This window comes from Sphaeramia orbicularis, chromosome 7 (assembly GCF_902148855.1).
Source record: "Sphaeramia orbicularis chromosome 7, fSphaOr1.1, whole genome shotgun sequence".
Taxonomy (NCBI): domain Eukaryota; kingdom Metazoa; phylum Chordata; class Actinopteri; order Kurtiformes; family Apogonidae; genus Sphaeramia; species Sphaeramia orbicularis.
In genome coordinates, this window is record NC_043963.1 from 46,350,733 (window position 1) to 46,369,495 (window position 18,763).

Sequence of the window (18,763 nt, forward strand, 5' to 3'; positions counted from 1 at the left end):
AAACCAGCTGTGCAGCTTAGGCAGGCCCTAAATGTGCATGGGCTCCTGCGCAAGTACCCAGAATCCCCAAATTTTATTATTTTATTTATAACCTTTATTTAACCAGGAAAAAAAAAACTCATTGAGATTAAAAATCTCTTTTTCAAGAGTGCCCCGGCCAATACACCAGCAGCAGAAGTTACACGAAATGGAAATCGCAGCAATACATCAACACTAATATACATAAACACAATTAAAGTCAGTACTAAAAACAAACTTAAAACTGATAAGAACATAGATATAAAACATCATCATTATTTTAAAAGATACTAAAAGTATAACAACAGTTTTCCTTAAAAACAACTCAAAGCTGAACCCAATTCAGTCAATTAGAAAAACATCTACATCCACATTTGTCCTTTTCCCATTGATTTAAAATGACTTTGAATGTATATAAAGTGACCAGTTCCTTCAATTTAATGAATAACCCAGCCCAGAGGTGGAGGTCGTAACATCCTGATCGTGTACTTCACCCCTTATAGCATTTTATAGATGGTCTGTTTTTAGGTGTTGAAATCATTTTTTGAGATTGAAGAAAATGACAATCATGTTAAAACATTATAACTGCTGTGTTGTTTATCAAACAAATGGAGAAGCAAAATCAGAGATAAATGTCAAAGTGACTGTAATTGTGCAGTTACTAATCATGTCATTATCTTCATACCTACTGTCTAAAGGCCTGGCCAAGTTAACAGAGTGAGAAAGCACTGTGCAGCAATACTAATCATTCCCTATCTGTTTTTAAAAATTAATTTAGCAGCAACCATAACAGTTCACATTGTAGGTTTAAGCAAGTACTTTAACATGCCATTAAGGAATAATAACCAAATATTTATTAAAAACATGAATTTATCAACATTGGCAAAGTAACAGAGTGAGGAAAAATATACAGCAGTTATACAAGGTTTGGAAAAACTACCAAAAAGTGTAACTATTTAGTATACCACACTTTTCTTAATATATGACAGTACATTATATCCAAAAAAGAAACTGATATCATTTTTATTTTAGTTTTAAAAGACATTATTTCATGGTAATGGAGTGAGGTGTTTGTTCAGTGTGATGGACCAGAATAATAATCAAAGATTTGATTAAGATGCTGATAAAATTATCAGTCTTTGGCCACATATGTTTCATTACTATATTTAATCCACATCTTTCTGCTGTTTTTATAATGAATAACATTCAAAATCCTTATAGTGTTTGATTATTGTGAAATATAAGATTAGACACAGGCATATATTTTGGACATATTTATTTACACATTGCTGTTTACATTCTGAATTTGTGCTGTATACATTAATTTACAACCTTTACTGTTCTTAATCTACACTGTATTCTCATATATTTTCTTATATATCCAGTTGTAATTCAGATACAAATTAATTAAACACAGTTTTAGAAACTACAGAAATATGTTTTTCATGCTATCAAAATAAGTAATCAAAAATATTTTTTTAGAAAAAAAAAAAAAAATTACCCTGACGTTCACTTTCGTTTGGCCAGGCCCATAAACAGGTGCATTTGTGGAAGGTCTTGAAGGAAGCTTGGGTTGAAAGTGTTTTTTATGTAGACCCTATCTGCTTGATCCATCTGGAAAAGACGTCACTAAGGAAATAAGGAGAATGTTGGGACAGACATTGATTGATTTTTTGTCACATTACACCTGGGCAAAGTGGGCTCAGGATGAATGTCTTTATGTTCTTGTTTTAGCCGCAGGCAACAAAGTCACCACTATAGAAGACTACTGACAGTTCCTCTGGGAAGAAGGATTAGACTGCAATTGACAACAAAATACACAGCATAGATACAGAACACTGGCAGAAATGTACTTATGAGATGTAACCTACAGTGTTGAGTTGCTCATTTGTTATCAAAAAAGAATACTATCAACTTTACGTTACAAAAAAAAACTCACATCAATGTATTGTCAAGAGCTGGAGGAGCACAAAACAGTAAATTGTTTTGTTAATGACTTGTCGTGCCCCTACTCCTCAGGGCGCACCCTTAGGTCTTCAGGCCAGAGCCTCCTGAAGGTCCCAGAGGGTCATTTTAAAACCTGGGGAGACCTGTCCTTTCAGGCTGTAGCCCCCAGACTCTGGAATGACCTGCCCCTGTCCCTCCGTGGACTCTTTTAAAAAGCAGCTCTAGACGTTTTTATTTAGGAAAGCTTTTGGTTGATGGATTTATCCTTTTTATTTATTTTATGACATTATTCTTATGTTGTTTTACTGCACCTATTTTATGTACAGCACTTTGTGATTTTTGAAAAGCGCTTTTTAAATAAACTTCACTTACTTACACAAAACTTAATGAAGGTGACTGCCAGGTAATTTATACCGAGCACTTTGGCTAATCTTTGGTGCAAAATGTACTTAAACCACCAAAATATTGGTGACTCATACTGCTTTAAGTTCAACATATCCTCTTTAACACAGCTTTACCACTTGATATACAACAAAACACAAACAACTTTAGACATTGTAACAAGTACAATGTGTTTTCATATCCTCTATACTTTGGAGTTTAGGTGCATAATTGTAGCTGCTCCTAAACTTTTTTTCTTCCGGCTAGAGAAGAGAACCACGCTCCAACTGATGGTTGATGAATGGTTGGTTTATTTTCTCTCGGCTCAAACACCAAACCACCGTGAAAAACTGAAATAACAGAAACCATAACGTATAATATCAAAATGTTGGCATCAAGCATAATTGAAACCATATTTAACATATACGTGACATGCAAATCAATATAAATAACATTTAGAAGTACTCCATACCGTGTGCACCCTCCAACCAAAAGTAAGTAGTAGTTGTTTAAAAAGGTGTGTTTTCCATACGTTCAAAACAGAACTAAACTCTTTGTCCTTGCTAAATCACATCACATGACTGATTGAAGGATCACATGACCACCTTGACATGTACCCTTTCTCCAACAGCAGGGGTCATTAATTATCAACCAAAAAAATACATACAGATCAAATATCTAAACAAAGACACATATCTCAGTGACAGCTACAATAATAAAAAAATAAATAAAAAGTCTGACAGCTCTTACAATAGCCTACATATTGTACTGCCAAATAAATGCAACAAATCTGAAATGCTGCTTTACTGTTCTGTGCTCAATACTTTTTTGTATGCTGTAGTTGTGCACACACTTTTTATTTCTTACACACTAAGCAAAACAATAATACACAAGCCTGCCGGTAATACACTACTGTAGCCCTACAGCCGATCTGTGTTGTTCACTGGATTTCATTTAATAAACTAGAAAAGCACTCAGAGAGCGTAGACTAGGGCTGAAAGATATATCGTTATTGTTTCGATATCTAGATATGAACATTAAAGATATTAATATCGAAAAAGCAACGATATAAACGATATAGATTTCCCCCTTGCTTGCCCTGCATGTACAGCTCTGGAAGTCACAACAAATTTAATTTATTCGCACTTTATGTTAATGTTGATGACTGGCAGTGAGTTCTTATAAATAAAACGGCACTTTCCACATTCTTTTGTATTATGATGTTTGTATTTTTCTGAAAAATGCCTGGGTTTCACCAAACCCGCAGTCATATCATATCGTATCGATATCGAGATATCTGGCATGAATATCGAGATATGAAATTTTGTACATATCGTTCAGCCCTAGCGTAGACCTCCGCCAGGGCAGATCAGTCCCCCCACCCCCCACCCCCCCGATCACCACCAAAATTTAATCATTTGTTCCTTGTGCCAGTATCAACATTTCCTGAAATTTTCATCCAAATCCGTCCATAATGTGTTGAGTTATCTTGCACACAGACAGACAAACAGACAAACAAATGCCGACAAAAACATTACCTCCTTGGGGGAGGCAACTAGAAAAGCACTCAGAGAGCGCAGACCTCCATCAAGGTAGATCAATACACCCCCCCAATCATCACCAAAATTTAATCATTTGTTCCTTGTGCCAGTATCAACATTTCCTGAAATTTTCATCCAAATCCGTCCATAACTTTTTGAGTTATCTTGCACACAGACAGACAGACAGATAGGCAAACAAACCAATCCCAGCAAAAGCATAACCTCCTTGGCGGAGGTAAAAAAACAAATTAATTCACATTAATGACGTATAAATTGGTGTAACATGCTCTCTTCTTCTGCAGCAGAGTTTTGAGGCAGTTGTAACAGAAAGACAGTAGAGCACTGAAGCTGAAATAAAAACATCCATCAGTTTGTCAGTGTTGTAGAGAGAGAGAGAAATGTCCACACTTAAGAAATATTTATGAAATCAACGTGCAGATTTGGAGACAAAACCCACACGAGACATAAACAATGCAAAAGTAGACACAGTTGAGGAAATATGATGAAGTGTTTTGCAAAAGTTGACATGGCTGTGAGACGAGTGTCAATAAATAGTGTAAATGAAACTGTCACAGCGCAGAAAAGCAGTCCCTGGTAAAGATTAAAAACAAAGCATTGCATCTATCATTTTAAGACAAGTCTAGCCTTTATCTGCATCTATCCTGCCATCACTGCCCATAACCTAAAAACACAGAGTTGTCTCAAAACATCACCCTTTAGTTTTTTCTGGTCTTGAGACTCACATCCAGTGACTTGTGACTTTCTTGTGACTTGAGGCAAGAATGGCTCTAGTCCTGGGCTTAGAATCCAATGGGCTTCGCAGTTTCTTTGATTTATTTAATCCTGTTTGTTGGGAGGGAGTCTCAGGAGAGCATTTCAACTGACAGTGTTTATTTTCATATCTGATTCTGACCTTTGACCCCCCCCTCTGCTTCCAAACACACACTCCTCAGGCTTGTTAACCCATCAAAGGAGACCCTAGAGGAGGGACTTGGCAGGGAGTTGCTGGAGGAGCTGGGTGTGGCCGTCCCCATTTCGGTGGAGGATCATGTGGACTCCCGCTACGCCCCGACTCCCTTACCATCCTCTGCTCCTCTCATCGCTCACTTCTATGTGAAGAAGATGGAGGAGGAACAGATTATAGAGGTGGAGAGAGCGGCAGTAACCACGGCTACAGATTACGGACAGGAGGTAATATAGGTGTGTGTGTGTGTGTGTGTGTGTGTGTGTGTGTGTGTCAAAATCAGCTTTATTGTCAGTTTTGCCAAATGTCTCAGACTCACTTTTATTGTCATTTGATCAATGGTACATGATAGAATGAAATATAATTACGCAGGTCTTGGTTTTTGTAGCATGAGAAGATAAAATATAAAATAAAATATATAACATGTAAGAACTACCATAAAATAACTTCTAATATGTACAAAAAAAACCCACACATGTAAATTGCATACAGAAAACTGAAATTACAAAAACTCTAAGGCCCCATGGTACAAAATGAACATACAAAAAAAGAAATAGAATATTTCCATAAACAGAATACAACTACTTTTCTGCCCCTGCATGTGTGTGTGTGTGTGTGTGTAGGTGTGTGTGCGTGTGTGTGTGTGTGTGTGTGTCAAAGTCAGCTTTATTGTCAGTTTTGCCAAATGTCTCAGACTCACCTTTATTGTCATTTGATCAATGGTACATGATAGAATGAAATATATTTACCCAGGTCTTGGTTTTTGTAGCATGAGAAGATAAAATATAAAATATAAAATAAAATTCAAAAACTACCATAAAATAACTTATAATATGTACAAATTTACACATATGTAAATCGCATACAGAAAACTGAAATTACAAAAAAATCTAAGGCCCCATGGTGCAAAAATGAACATAGTAGAAAAAAAGAATATTAATAGAATATTACCATAAACAGAGTATAACTACTATTCTGCCCCTGCTTGTGTGTGTGTGTGTGTATGTGTGTGTAGCGACTAGCTCGGCAGACAGATAACAGGTATCCCAAGAAAAACTGGATGTCAAACTTCTCTTCAAAGCTTTACTTGAGACTCACCGTAAAACTGCGAAACATACATACAAAATATGTCTCAGTTATGTCCGTTGCTTTTATTACATTTACATGGCATTATAAATTAAGTGGAAAGAAATAAAATCTAGCTCGAGGCTAACTTGAATGGCAAATTCCATAGACATGCTAACGATTAGCATTTACAAATTAACTGTCCTGTAAATTAACGCCCCTTTCGTCAACAACAAAGGTTTACATCAGAGTTATTTTTAGCATACATTCATACAATAACTGAACGGAAAAATACTCACAGGCAAATGTTTTCCTGGCCATATAAACAGTGTGAGAAAAACGTGTCTGTTTAGTTCCTTCTTAGGTCTGAGCTGACTATGGGAACACTGAAAATGCAAAATACACATTACTGCAACTTATTCTGACTGTTAGAGGACCCCCCATGCTTGATATTCATAACAAAGCATAACATAACATAACATAACATAACATAACATAACATAACATAACATAACATAACATCTATATTATAAGAGCCAAGTGGCCTCTGTGTGCGTGTGTGTGTCTGGGGATTCACACAAAATCTGGAAAGAGCTGATTGCTGCAGTTTGGTATACTTATATATTTTTGGTCAAGGAACAGACTAGCGAAAACAGCAAGTTGATAGGACCCATATTTTCGGAGATATTAGTAATTTTGGAATACAGTGGCCTTGCAATCACATTGCTATACCCAGAACACTTTGGCGGTGACTGCTGGACAAATGTGGAACAGCATGCACAAATACGCAACACCATAAAAACTATCACATCTAGAACCCGTGAATCCCCATGGGTTAGTGCGCTAGTAGAATATAACTATAAACACGCCTCTGAACTAGGGATGTAACGATGACTGGTATAACGATAAACCGTGGTTAAATTCCTGACGCTTAGTATTACCGTTTAAATTCTAATTATCATGATAACTGTGTTTGATTACCGCACTGTGAAAACTAATGGTACTGCTCATTTCCTGGAGAAGCAGCAGCACTCCAGGCGCTATCTATCTATCTATCTATCTATCTATCTATCTATCTATCTATCTATCTATCTATCTATGCAAAAGAAACTCAAACAACTCAAATTTGATATGGAAAATGGTCGAACAATGGCCATAAGGTTCCATCTTTAACCCTTTCATGCATACTAGTCACTACAGTGGACAGCTATTCTACAGCTGTTCTCTTATATATTCATGGATTTTGTTGTTCTTTTTGTTGTTTTTTTGTTTATGTTTTTTTTTTTTATACATCCATCCATCCATCCATTCTCTTCCGCTTATCCGGGGCCGGGTCGCGGGGGTAACAGTCTAAGCAGGGATGCCCAGACTTCCCTCTCCCCAGACTCCTCCTCCAGCTCTTCCGGGGGGATCCCGAGGCGTTCCCAGGCCAGCCGAGAGACATAGTCTCTCCAACGTGTCCTGGGTCTTCCCCGAGGTCTCCCCCCGGTGGGACATGCCCGGAACACCTCCCCAGGGAGGCGTCCAGGAGGCATCCGAAACAGCTGAGGTGGCTCGGGCATCTGTTTTTTTTATACATATCTTTATTAAAGTTTTAAGACACTACATATCTTTTCTGACATGAATTGGTAACATGTAGATCTCTCCTGAGGATAAACCCCCAGAATCACAAGCCTTCCCCACAGTTTTCACACAATTTACCAGTAAATACATGTTTCTGTGTGTCAAAAATTAAATGTGTGGTGTCCAGCTGAGTGGATATTTTTGCAACTTCATGACAAATAGGTTCATAAGAATTTTTTTTTTTCATTATTACTTTTTTAATGTATTCTAAAAGGTATTTTTAATTATTTTTATTTTATTTTATTTTTTTATTTTTTATTTATTTTTCAGAAGAAAATTTTCTATCCCATTGTTTTTTTCATGCCTAAAGAGGAATAAAAACACTCAGGAAAAATTTTGATTAAGGTTCTCATAATTCGTGCATGAAAGGGTTAATGCACAATTGTATATTTGATTGTTAACATGTTAATATTTTAATGTTTCTGCCAACAGAAAGTACATTGTGGCTATTATTTAATTTTATTTATTTTTCAAAATACAACTTGGTTAAACTATTTCAGTGTTTGTATAAGTACTTTTTCAGCATTTTGAGCACTATTTCAACAATATCGCGATAATAAGGATAACCGTGATCATTTTGGTCATAATAACCGTGATATGAAATTTTCATATCGTTACATCCCTTTTCTGAACAAAAGAAAAAAAGAAAAGTAGAATGACATTAACAGGAGACAAAATGAACGTCATTAGCCATAAACTGCAGGGGGTTGAGGAGACGGTAAATAGACAGTAAAGGTGTAACAGTTAAACGGATGAGTTATTGAGTTCAAGTGACATATGCAATTTGTGCAAAATGCAATAAAATGACTAAAGTAAATAAATAAAGTAATATAAGGTGGCTGGAGCAGTCAGAGCTCAGTGTGTGTGTATGGGGCAGGTGGTGGGGTGTTGTTCTCTCTAGAATGATTTATTGCGGCCATTTTCCTGATCTCATGCTTCGTTCCTCATCACCTGACTTCCTCTCTCTCCAGGTTCTGGGAATGGTCCGAGTCCCGCTCTACTCCATCAGAGGCAGCGCAGGCCTGGCGTGTTTCCTGTCGCACTCGTTCATTGGCCATGCCCGCTCTCAGCTGGTGGACTCTCTCCTGCGCTTCGGCCTGGTTACCCCGGACCTTTTACACAAAGCGCTCAGACATTCTCTAGAGACGCACAAAGACAATGCGAAGGACCTGCGGGCAGCCCTTGAACTCACTAAAGCAAAAGGGAAACAGCCTTGAAGCACCTGCACACGTATAAGAACGTCCTGTTGAGCCTACGTAACGCTTGGCTATCACTAACACAATTCTTCCATAACACACTTAATCCCCCAGATACACACACTCGCATGCTGACTCTGAGCCTGTGACTCATAATTGCCTACTGTGCATCAAACAGTTGAGAGAAAACCTCATCAGCTGCGTTACCATTAATGGCAATAATAAAATAAAATCATTTTCTCTGTAGATTCATTTTCCTCCTTTGAATCATGTGTTCAGTGAAAGATTATACAGTCACCGATTGCATCCTGTTTCCTTTGCATTTTAATGGTTCTCATAGCTACTTATGCACATCTGCCAGTCTACTTGTAAAGAATCACACAAGTGGGGCACAACAACCACAACACTGCCTTATATGGAGAATGTATAGGTGCCCTGTGGTACTCTGTATCAAAGGGATATAATCAGTAGAAATTTACCTTGTTTTCAGTCAGGTCTTACTCTTCATCTGTCTTGCAGCAGCTCAGATTTTTCTTGGTTTCATTTATGAAGCAGCCCCAGTGCAATCCGAGGATTAATTACGTCCGTGACATAGTATATAGCCTGCAGCCGAAGATTTGATTCTGTTTAAGTGTACCCCCGGTGCACATAACGCGCCTGCACCAGATGTTAGTAACCTCATTCCCTGACGATATTGTCGGGAGTGAGCAAGAACAGATAGGCAGGACGCTGCCTAATGTTCATATCTCCTACTTTAATGTTACTGAGTCTAACCATTGTTTTCTGCAGGTGAATCCACATGTTGGATGCTTTACTGTACATGTAGTTCAGAAATCAACTTTGCCTTTGATTCACGCAGCAGGTTTATTACCCTGCATTCAGTGCAATCAATCAACTATGCATGTTTGGATGCAGAAAATAAAAAGACAGAGCACCAGGAGTGAATCTAATCATTTCTTCTGCTTTGTATTTAGCAAGATTTGATGTAAACTAATGGCTTTGACAAAGACAGGTGCAGCTATTAATCCTAACTTCATATAGATGGATTTATCTCCAAACAGGTGTTAATAGAATTAGTGTTGATCGTTGTATTAATATAAAATGACGAGTGAAGTAGAATGTGATTTTCTGTCGATATGTAGATCAGAATGTGTTTTTCTCAGCTGTCAAGAGGAAACAGGCACCGCATCCGGCGTAACAGACAGGAAGCACAGGAGACGAAATGCTGTTGTTTGTGGTTGTATTCAAGTCTGTAGGCTTTCATGTTTGTGCGTGTGTGTGTGTGTGTGTGTGTGTGTAGATGCTTGGGGGACATGCCTCCGTGAAGCATGCATGTGCGGTTGCATCTTGCACCAGAGTGTGAGAAGATGAAGAGAAAGGATGCTGTCATGCGATGGTTTTGGTAGGGCAAATAATACAAGGTCATCAGAAAAACATTTCAAGAGGGAGATGGAGATGGAGATGGAGGGAGGGAGGGCAGTGCAGGCGAGGGATGGATGGATGGATGGATAGAGGGGAGAGAGAGTGGGAGCGAGGGATGCTGAGGAGAGAAAGACGGTATATTCATAGCAGCAGCGGTATTTATAGCCGCCCAGAGGAGAGGAGAGAGCGGGGGGCGTGGCTTGGGCCGTGGCTTTCGCACTGCTCCACTAGAGGAGGAGAGGGAGGGAAAGGGGGAGGAGAGAGGGAGATCTGGTGAGAGAGAGCAAGAGAGAGAGAGAGAGGAGGCTATTTGGCATATTTGGTAGGAGAGGGAAGAAAGAAAGAAGGGAGGGCTGTTTTTTTGAGTGTGTGTATGTGTGTGTGTGTGTGCGCCTGAGAAATGAGGGAGGGAGGGAGGAGGAGGAGGAGGGTACTGAGCTGAGAGAAATCTGTCAGACTCAAACACACTGCTCTCTCTGTGTGTGATAGAGAGAACGGAGGGATGAGAGGAGAGGAGGAGAGCTGAGGAACAGATAGAAACAGAGCAGAGGAGCACAAAGTGAGGTATGTACGCCTGTCACGCTGCAGTTTTGTCACTGTGTACATTTCTATTTGTGTGTAAGTGATGTGTGAGTGCACGCGTGCTCCTTGTGTACATGCGTGACTAAAGTGAATATGCCTCTGTGTTTATGTAGAGTTTAATGTTTTAAAAGGACACTGCATCCACTTGGGTTTTTTTTTTTAAGTGGACAAATGGCTGCTGACTGTTAGAGGTATCAATTATGTAATATGTGTGCACCATTTCCAGTGTTGATGCTTTGTGTGTGTGTGTGTGTGTGTGTGTGTGTGTGTGTGTGTGTTTACATGCTTGTGTAATTGTGCCTCAGATGCTTAGGTGTTTATGTGGCCATTGTGTGGAGCACCTCCAGAGTGTCTTCACCATATAGAGTGATTTATGGCCATTGTAAATATAACTCAACACTCTTGTCCGTCAGAGCATCACTACCCTTAATAGCCTCTCTGTTTTTCATCTACGTTTTATTGGCAGCTTATTTTACATGAAGAAATCTAAATGGAATCCCCATGCATCTACTAAGTAGCATTCCCTGTGTGCTGTTGGTTGAGAGTGTAATAACAAAGACTGTGATCAGGTAAAAAAAAACAAAAAAAAAACAGTCTGGTGTTGAAACCTTGCTCCTGTTGACAAGAGATTACATTTTCATTGATGAAGTGAAGGAAGTTAACGTTAAATCACGGCTGTGGATGTATAGTTCATGTACATGTTGCAGGCTACAGGATAATAAATAATGTTTAAACTTCCTCTAGAACAGTCTTTCTCAAATGGGGGTATTTGAAATGTTTGGGGAAAAATAAATTATAAATTATATATAAATTATATAAGTCATCATGTACTGAAAGAAAATAAATAATGAGAATTAATGCTGAAATATAAAACATCAAATACATTCATATAGTAAAACTGACACTCCTGACCTTATTTCATTTCAATATTTTTCCCCCCTAAGCACTGGTAATATTTTAAAAACATTTCTATTTTATATTATTCACGACAAATGAATTTGAGTAATTATTTTTTGTTGATGACAGGTTCATTTATTCATTAATGACACTTCATCAGTGAAAGATGGCACTTCTCTGTTTATATTTTGCACACAAAATTTACTTACAAAGATTTGTTATTTTTAATATATTATATATAAATATATGTTGTTTGACACCTTTAGCACAGGAACTAATGTTTTCAATCAAAAATGATGACGTGAGATTTGGCGCTGCTTGGCTAAAAATATATATATCCACTCCACTGTAAAAAGTTTAAGAATCACTGCTGTAGAAAACCCAAGTCCTGTCTTGTCTGAGAAGCAAAAGCTAGACCTCAAGCAGCTTCCATCTTGCCTTTACTACACAGTCTAAAAAATGTGCAGAATATCTGCCACTACTCGCACCAGTCACTGATGATGACAAACACTGTGTTTCTGACTGGTGCTTTTCCTGCACTTGCACATGCATTCAGTACGTAAAAAGATGCTGATTCTGATTTATTCTCCGATGCTCCGGGGCCACCTGTGAGAAGACAGGAAACTCCCGTCATCACTTAAAGAATGAACGTTTTTAACACATAAGTAAAACCTGTAAAAACTGGGTCTGTGTTTTCAAAAGCAGCACTGCAAGAGAAAAACTCAGTAATGGATTTAACGGCACAGCAGAACCAGAGCTAAAAAGCCCTCTGTCACACAAACTTAAAGAGAACATGCTGGTGGAGCAGTGGAGGTTTTGGTGGGTCCTGATGTGTGGATGTGGTTTGTTCGACAGCCTTTCGTCCTCACACTGCCCAACTGTCAGACGTGGTTTTCACTTCACTTTTTAACCCTGTCTTTATTTTCCAAGTTTGCCCTTCGCCAAGACTTACAGGTATGCACTCCACAAACATTACCTGTAAATGATCCTCCACATAACATTCAACCATGGCAGGACTCTTGGACAGCAGTGGAAATTTTTATGTGCCCCCTGGCTTCAATTTTACAGAGCCGCCTGATGCCAAATTTTCCTCTTCGCTATTACTCCACCAGAATCTGAAAGGCACCTTAAATATATTTAAGAGCTACGCTGCCAAAAGCTGTTAATTTCCACCCTTTTTTAATGCACCTTAGTCACTGCTGGCCACAGTTTCTTGTACATTACCAGTAATCAGTTCTCTGCAGCCACCTTGAAACTCGTCGTCCTGTGGTGTGTGTGTGTGTTTTTGGCAGTGATGACAACCAGGATTAATCTGGTGCTGAAAACTTTCTATGAGATTTGCAGGTACAGAGTAATTCTCCACAGATGGTGTGGTGAAATGTTACGATAGAGTTTCCTGTTTCCTACAGCAGCTGTGGCACCAGCAGCACTTTGGAAGAATGTACAAGATTTGAGAAAGACTCTGGCAAGAAGCAAACTTTGTCTGTGAGGTGATGAATTTGGATTTTGCTCCTTTGCATAGCTAATCTGGTGTCGGCCTAAATCTCATGACTCTTGTGTTCCAAATACATCCGTCAGTATGAGAGCGCTCTACCTGTAGTAGCGCTCCAGTGTTCAGTCAGGTGGGTGGTATCAGCTGCTTTCACATTAGCTTTGAAATCTTTCAGCCAATGAATGAACATGTCAGTTACTTCCAGTGGTTGAAAGTGCATCTGCGTCAGTGTTCCGCATGAGTATAGGCGACAAGGTGCAAACCACAGAGTTCTGTTCTAATTACAACATGGGCTCCCCTGAAAACAGGATTTACTAGAGCATTGATATATTAACCCAGTGCTATTTTTGGGTCAGTTCTCAAATTAAGATTTCACTCTATTTAACCTTTCTTAATTGATTTATCATTGTTACCTCCGCCAAGGAGGTTATGTTTTTGAAGGCATTGGTTTGTCTGTCTGTCTAGAAAAGACAGCGCAGACCTCCACCAAGGCAGATCAGTGGGCCCCCGTTGCCCCCCCACCCCTGATCACCACCAAAATTTAATCATTTCTTCTTGTGCCAGTATCAACATTTCCTGAAATTTTCATCCAAATCCGGGGCACTGATCTGCCTTGGCGGAGGTCTGTGCTCTCCGAGTGCTTCTAGTTTACCATATTATCCTCTGAATTTTGCATTTTTCACTGTAAATTATGTAATTTCCTATATTTGATTTATTGCTCATGTAGATGTTCATTAAAACGCCGAGTAAATTCAAAAGTTATTATGTCAAATCACAAATAAAAACAGGAAAAAGTGACTTTCAGTAAACTACATCATTAACACTAGAAAACCACTCGGAGAGCGCAGACCTCCACCAAGGCAGATCAGTCCCCCACCCCCAATCGCCACCAAAATGTAATCATTCATTCCTTGTGCCAGTATCAACATTTCCTGAAAATTTCATCCAAATCCTTGCATAACTTTTTGAGTTATCTTGCTAACAGACAAACAAACAAAAAATCCTTGCCGCCCCCCCCCCACCCCCACCACCACCACCAAAATTTAATAATTTGTTCATTGTGCCAGTATCAACATTTACTGAAAATTTCATCCAAATCCATCCTTAATTTTTTTAGTTATCTTGCTAACAAACAAACAAACAAACAAACAAACAAACAAACAAACAAACAAACAAACAAACAAACCCTGATGAAAACATAACCTCTGCCATTCCTTGGTGGAGGTAATAAACCAAGTGTCTCCATCTACATTTATTTATTATTATGTATCATCATTACTACTACTTTATTATTACTACACTGTTATTATTATTTTTTTAATGTTACTTTCGAATGCGCATCTGCCTGTTTTTCCATTACTAGTTTTTTTGGGTTCTAGATGTGGTAGTTTTTATGCTGGGGACTTTTGGAAAAAGATGTGAGTCTATATTTCATAAGTACTGACATAAAAATTGTTTGTTAAATCATTCTTTAAAATGTCAGCGACAATTAATATATTAATACTAATATGAGTGACGTTAGTAAATGTTCCTGTTTTTAACTTCATTTCCCATCATGCAGCATGGTACTGCACTTTCTGTCAACCATCATGGGCATAGCAACGTGATTGTAAGGCTGCTGTATTCCAAAATTATTAATATCTCCCAAAATATTAATACTATCAACTTATCGTTTTTGCTCCTGTGTTTGACCACCAGAGGACAACACTGATCACGCCCATTGTCTCCTGACATGCAAGGGTACTTCCTGTCCCTCCCCCGGCAACTGCTTAGCAACATGAATTAAATCAGTCCCTCCTGACTTTAAAAAAAGGGAATTTGAAGGAAAAAATATATTTAATGTTGAGATGGGAGTATTCCTCAACTGTAGGTACCAAATTGGCCAGTTAAAAAAGTCTTAATTTCTCAGAACTGTGCAGATACACAGACAGACAGACAGACAGACAGACAGACAGACAGACAGACAGACAGATATCCAAGACCTTCCAGGATTATGGTAAAGATGACATTTTTCTGGGGGGGGTCTATATTGATATTAGGCTTCTATTGCAACATATTTCCATTGTTTCTGTTTCTGTTAACACTGATACTGTGTAAAATAAGGTTTGAATTAATAGATAATCCTCTCTGTGATTCATTACTATTCATTTATATTAACCCTTTATAGTTCTCTCTGAAATACTCTGAAATTCAAAATTTCAACCTTAGCGTGTTATTGGAGGACATAACAAGACTTTATTACTTTTGAGAAATTAAAAAAAATTGTATTGTTATGGAGAAAATCAAGGTTAATTAAGTTACCATAGTTGGTTCCTTACCCATAAGTGGGGGTCCAAAAAGTCAATATCAAAAATACGAGAAAAACACGTGTTAAGTGAAAGGAACATGTATTTTAGAACATGACTTTTAGAACATTAGACCAATATAAGTGCTGATCCAGACCCCTGTCCACATCCACATGATCCCTTTGAACACCATTCCTTACATTAGTACCATTACTGCATGGTACCTAACAAAGCAGGTCCACTCACTGTTCATGCAGAGGTGGACCTTACAGACCCTGGAGACCACATTGGACCTGAGATTGTTAACTCACTGTCCTCACTCTAACTGTTGCTTTCACTGTCTTCTAATATATGTGGAAATTACCAAACATAGTCACTTGCCTGATAAAGGGTTAGCAAAGATACTTGTTTACATGATGTTCTTACCATCACCATAATTGCACCCACTTTAAAGGTTAAATCATATACTGCAGTGTTAAGTGTACAGAGCCTTTGATATGTCTCTCAGTGGGTTGAGAATTACTGTTGTGAAGACAAGCGTTTGCATCTTGGCTGTTACCATATTGTCTCTTTGGAGCCAGAGGTGACCATATTTGGACAAAAGAGCAGAGAAGCAGGAGAGGAAAGGCAATGGGTGTGCTAACGCTACATGCTAACTTACTGAGATAGATAGATAGATAGATAGATAGATAGATAGATAGATAGATAGATAGATAGATAGATAGATAGATAGATAGATAGATAGATAGATAGATAGATAGATAGATAGATAGATAGATAGACAGATATGCTGCGTTTCCACTACATGGAACCAGCTCGACTCGGTATTCCTGCAGACTGTTTCCATTACTGGATACTTCTGACTTTACAGTACCTGGACATCATAGCGATGCGGCACGTTATTTCCGTGTTGTCTGCTCAGAGAGTTGCTGAAAACTTGCTCGTTGCGTGTTGTCTTGTCTGAATTTTTACGTCGGCCACCAAAGACTGAACCTCCTCGACCAACCATGGTATAGTTTTGGGCTGTTATCATGTGGATTATTGTATCGCTATATTTACTGTCCACTTCTGCATCCGTTTTATGTGAAACAGCGGGTCGCAGAGACAATTGTCTGACCAACCAGCAGTCTGCAGAGTTATACGTCACGGTTTAGTATCGCTTGGAACCTCGGCGGAGGTGATACTAAAAAAGTAGTATCGGGTACCAGATTCCAGGTCCTTTTTCGTAACGGAAACACAAAAAGGCTGAGCAGAGCCGAGTCGAGCTGGTACCATGCAGTGGAAATGCAGCATTAGATAGATAGATAGATAGATAGATAGATAGATAGATAGATAGATAGATAGATAGATAGATAGATAGATAGATAGATAGATAGATAGATAGATAGATAGATAGATAGATAGATAGATAGATAGATAGATAGATAGATAGATAGATAGATAGATAGATAGATATTTGTTTACTGTTGCGTCTGTACACAAAGTCTGACTCCCCAGTGAACAAGGAACGTAAGATTGGCTTTTTCTGGTGTGTCTGCATCAAATTTGTGTCTGTATTGTGTGCAATACAACTCCATTTTGCAACCTGGTTGTCTACATTCATGATGACAGCTAACAGTTAGCATCTGTTAACATAAACAAATGAAAGATTCCTGGTACCAAACTGATTCTGACACAAACTTCACAAAAATACAGAATCATATTTATCTGTTAAAGGTGGGGTGTGAGATGTTTTCCTGGAGCATTTTTTACTATATTGCTTAAAATCCCCTTCACACCCCAATTACAACCAATTAATTAAATGCTCTAACATAAAAATTAAAAAAATGTAGTCACCTGTGGAACGGACAGGACTGAAAAAACACCATCCAATCATTTTGAGCACCCAATCGAAATGATTGAACAGTGATATGTCTATCAAACTCAAATGCCATTTGTCCCTCCCCCCTCTGCATGTACCCCTCTTCGTGCATGAATCGTGCGTTCTCAGAGGCTTGGAGCACTTGTACAGGAAACGAAGCCAGAGCCAGAGCTTGGCTATATTAGCTATATTAGGATGGAAAGTTCACCGGCAAACTGTTTAGTCACTAACATAAATCAGTAGTAAATGTAACGATAGTCAGATAGGTTTGAACTGGGGCTGTTCTGTAAGAGCGGAGGTGTTGGAGGAGACTGAATGAGGTATGCATGGATCGGGGTTGGAGCCGGAGCTGGCGAATTGTTGCTGTGCAGCGCTCGTGAACCCTCGGGAACAAGCATTGCATGTGCCAGTACTCTGGAGGCGTGGCTTCGGAGAGATTTGGACTTTTGAGTTGAATATTTTCAAAATGTAGCTTGCTCGAACCGTTTTTGTAAGATCTTGTACCCCACCTTTAATTAAGGATCCTTATAAACAATTCCTTTGTGCCAGACACCATAAAACAACACAGAATAATAATAAACTTTCCCACACAGACTGTACACCAGATCACTATGATTCATGTCTGTGTTGTGTAGTCGGCTTACGTTAAAATCTTGAATTTATCAGGAAATTCTGTGGTGCTGACAGACACGCAGCAGCAACTATTGTGCATCTGTTTCCTTACTCTTATGATTCATATTCTTATCAATAGCCCCTTTTATACAGCACTTCTGTTGTGGGAATATTTTGCTTTTATTTCAGAAGTCTGTGTAAATTAAATGGTGGATCATCTGGTTCCACCTCTGTCACAGCTCTGTAACTCCTCTGGAGGTAGCAATCATGATTCTGGAACGCTATGTAAAAGCAGACCAAGGTGTGACGTTTTGATGACGTATAACGTGTGAATTGCGTGAGAATTTAAAAATAAGTGCGGGCCAAGTACAGTAAACAAACATATCAATGCAACCAGAAAGATGTCGAACTGGGGAGACGCCAAGATCCGTGAGCTGTTGTCACTTCGGGTGGAGGACTCTATCCATGCTAACATTTGTGGAACGGTGAAAGATGGTCCAACTCTGGAGAGGTTAGCAACACTGTCCTCGCTATGCGCAGGTATTTCCGATGCACAAGCGATACATCACACTATACGCTGCATCACCGCCCCTTTGATTCTGGAACGCTGGTCCACTGTGTAAAAGTCCAGCCTGTCTCACCTCTGTTACTCCTATGGCTTGGATGTGGAAATCGAACAAAGGTGGAAAAAAGGTGGGATCACCATCTCACCTTTTTTCCAGGATCTCTGTGTAAAAGTGGCTAATGTGGAAAAAAAAGCTAAATCTCGAGTTTCAAACTACTCTTTAATTTCTAACCACAAGAAAATGATATTTATTTTGAATAGATACAGAAAAGTATAGATTTATTCATCAATTTATGTTTTACAGCAATTTAA

General features: G+C 38.7%; 2 protein-coding genes across 5 annotated transcripts in view; both read left to right on the forward strand.

Annotated features, from left to right (window-relative positions):
* LOC115422582 (U8 snoRNA-decapping enzyme) overlaps window positions 1-8,981 on the forward strand; it is a 31,108-nt gene extending 22,127 nt beyond the window's left edge. For both annotated transcript variants that reach the window (XM_030138962.1, XM_030138963.1), the window contains exons 4-5: window positions 4,841-5,078; window positions 8,511-8,981. In XM_030138962.1, the coding sequence (XP_029994822.1) occupies window positions 4,841-5,078; window positions 8,511-8,756 (484 nt within the window). In that variant the 3' untranslated portion in view covers window positions 8,757-8,981. The remainder of the gene's footprint in view (window positions 1-4,840; window positions 5,079-8,510) is intronic.
* A 1,592-nt stretch (window positions 8,982-10,573) lies between these two features.
* arhgap4b (Rho GTPase activating protein 4b) overlaps window positions 10,574-18,763 on the forward strand; it is a 65,607-nt gene continuing 57,417 nt past the window's right edge. For 2 of the 3 annotated variants that reach the window (XM_030139338.1, XM_030139339.1), the window contains exon 1: window positions 10,575-10,721. The gene's annotated coding sequence lies outside the window, so the exon portion shown is untranslated. Of the gene's footprint in view, window positions 10,722-18,763 lie in introns of all 3 variants that reach the window. The other variant, XM_030139340.1, reaches the window with a different exon arrangement.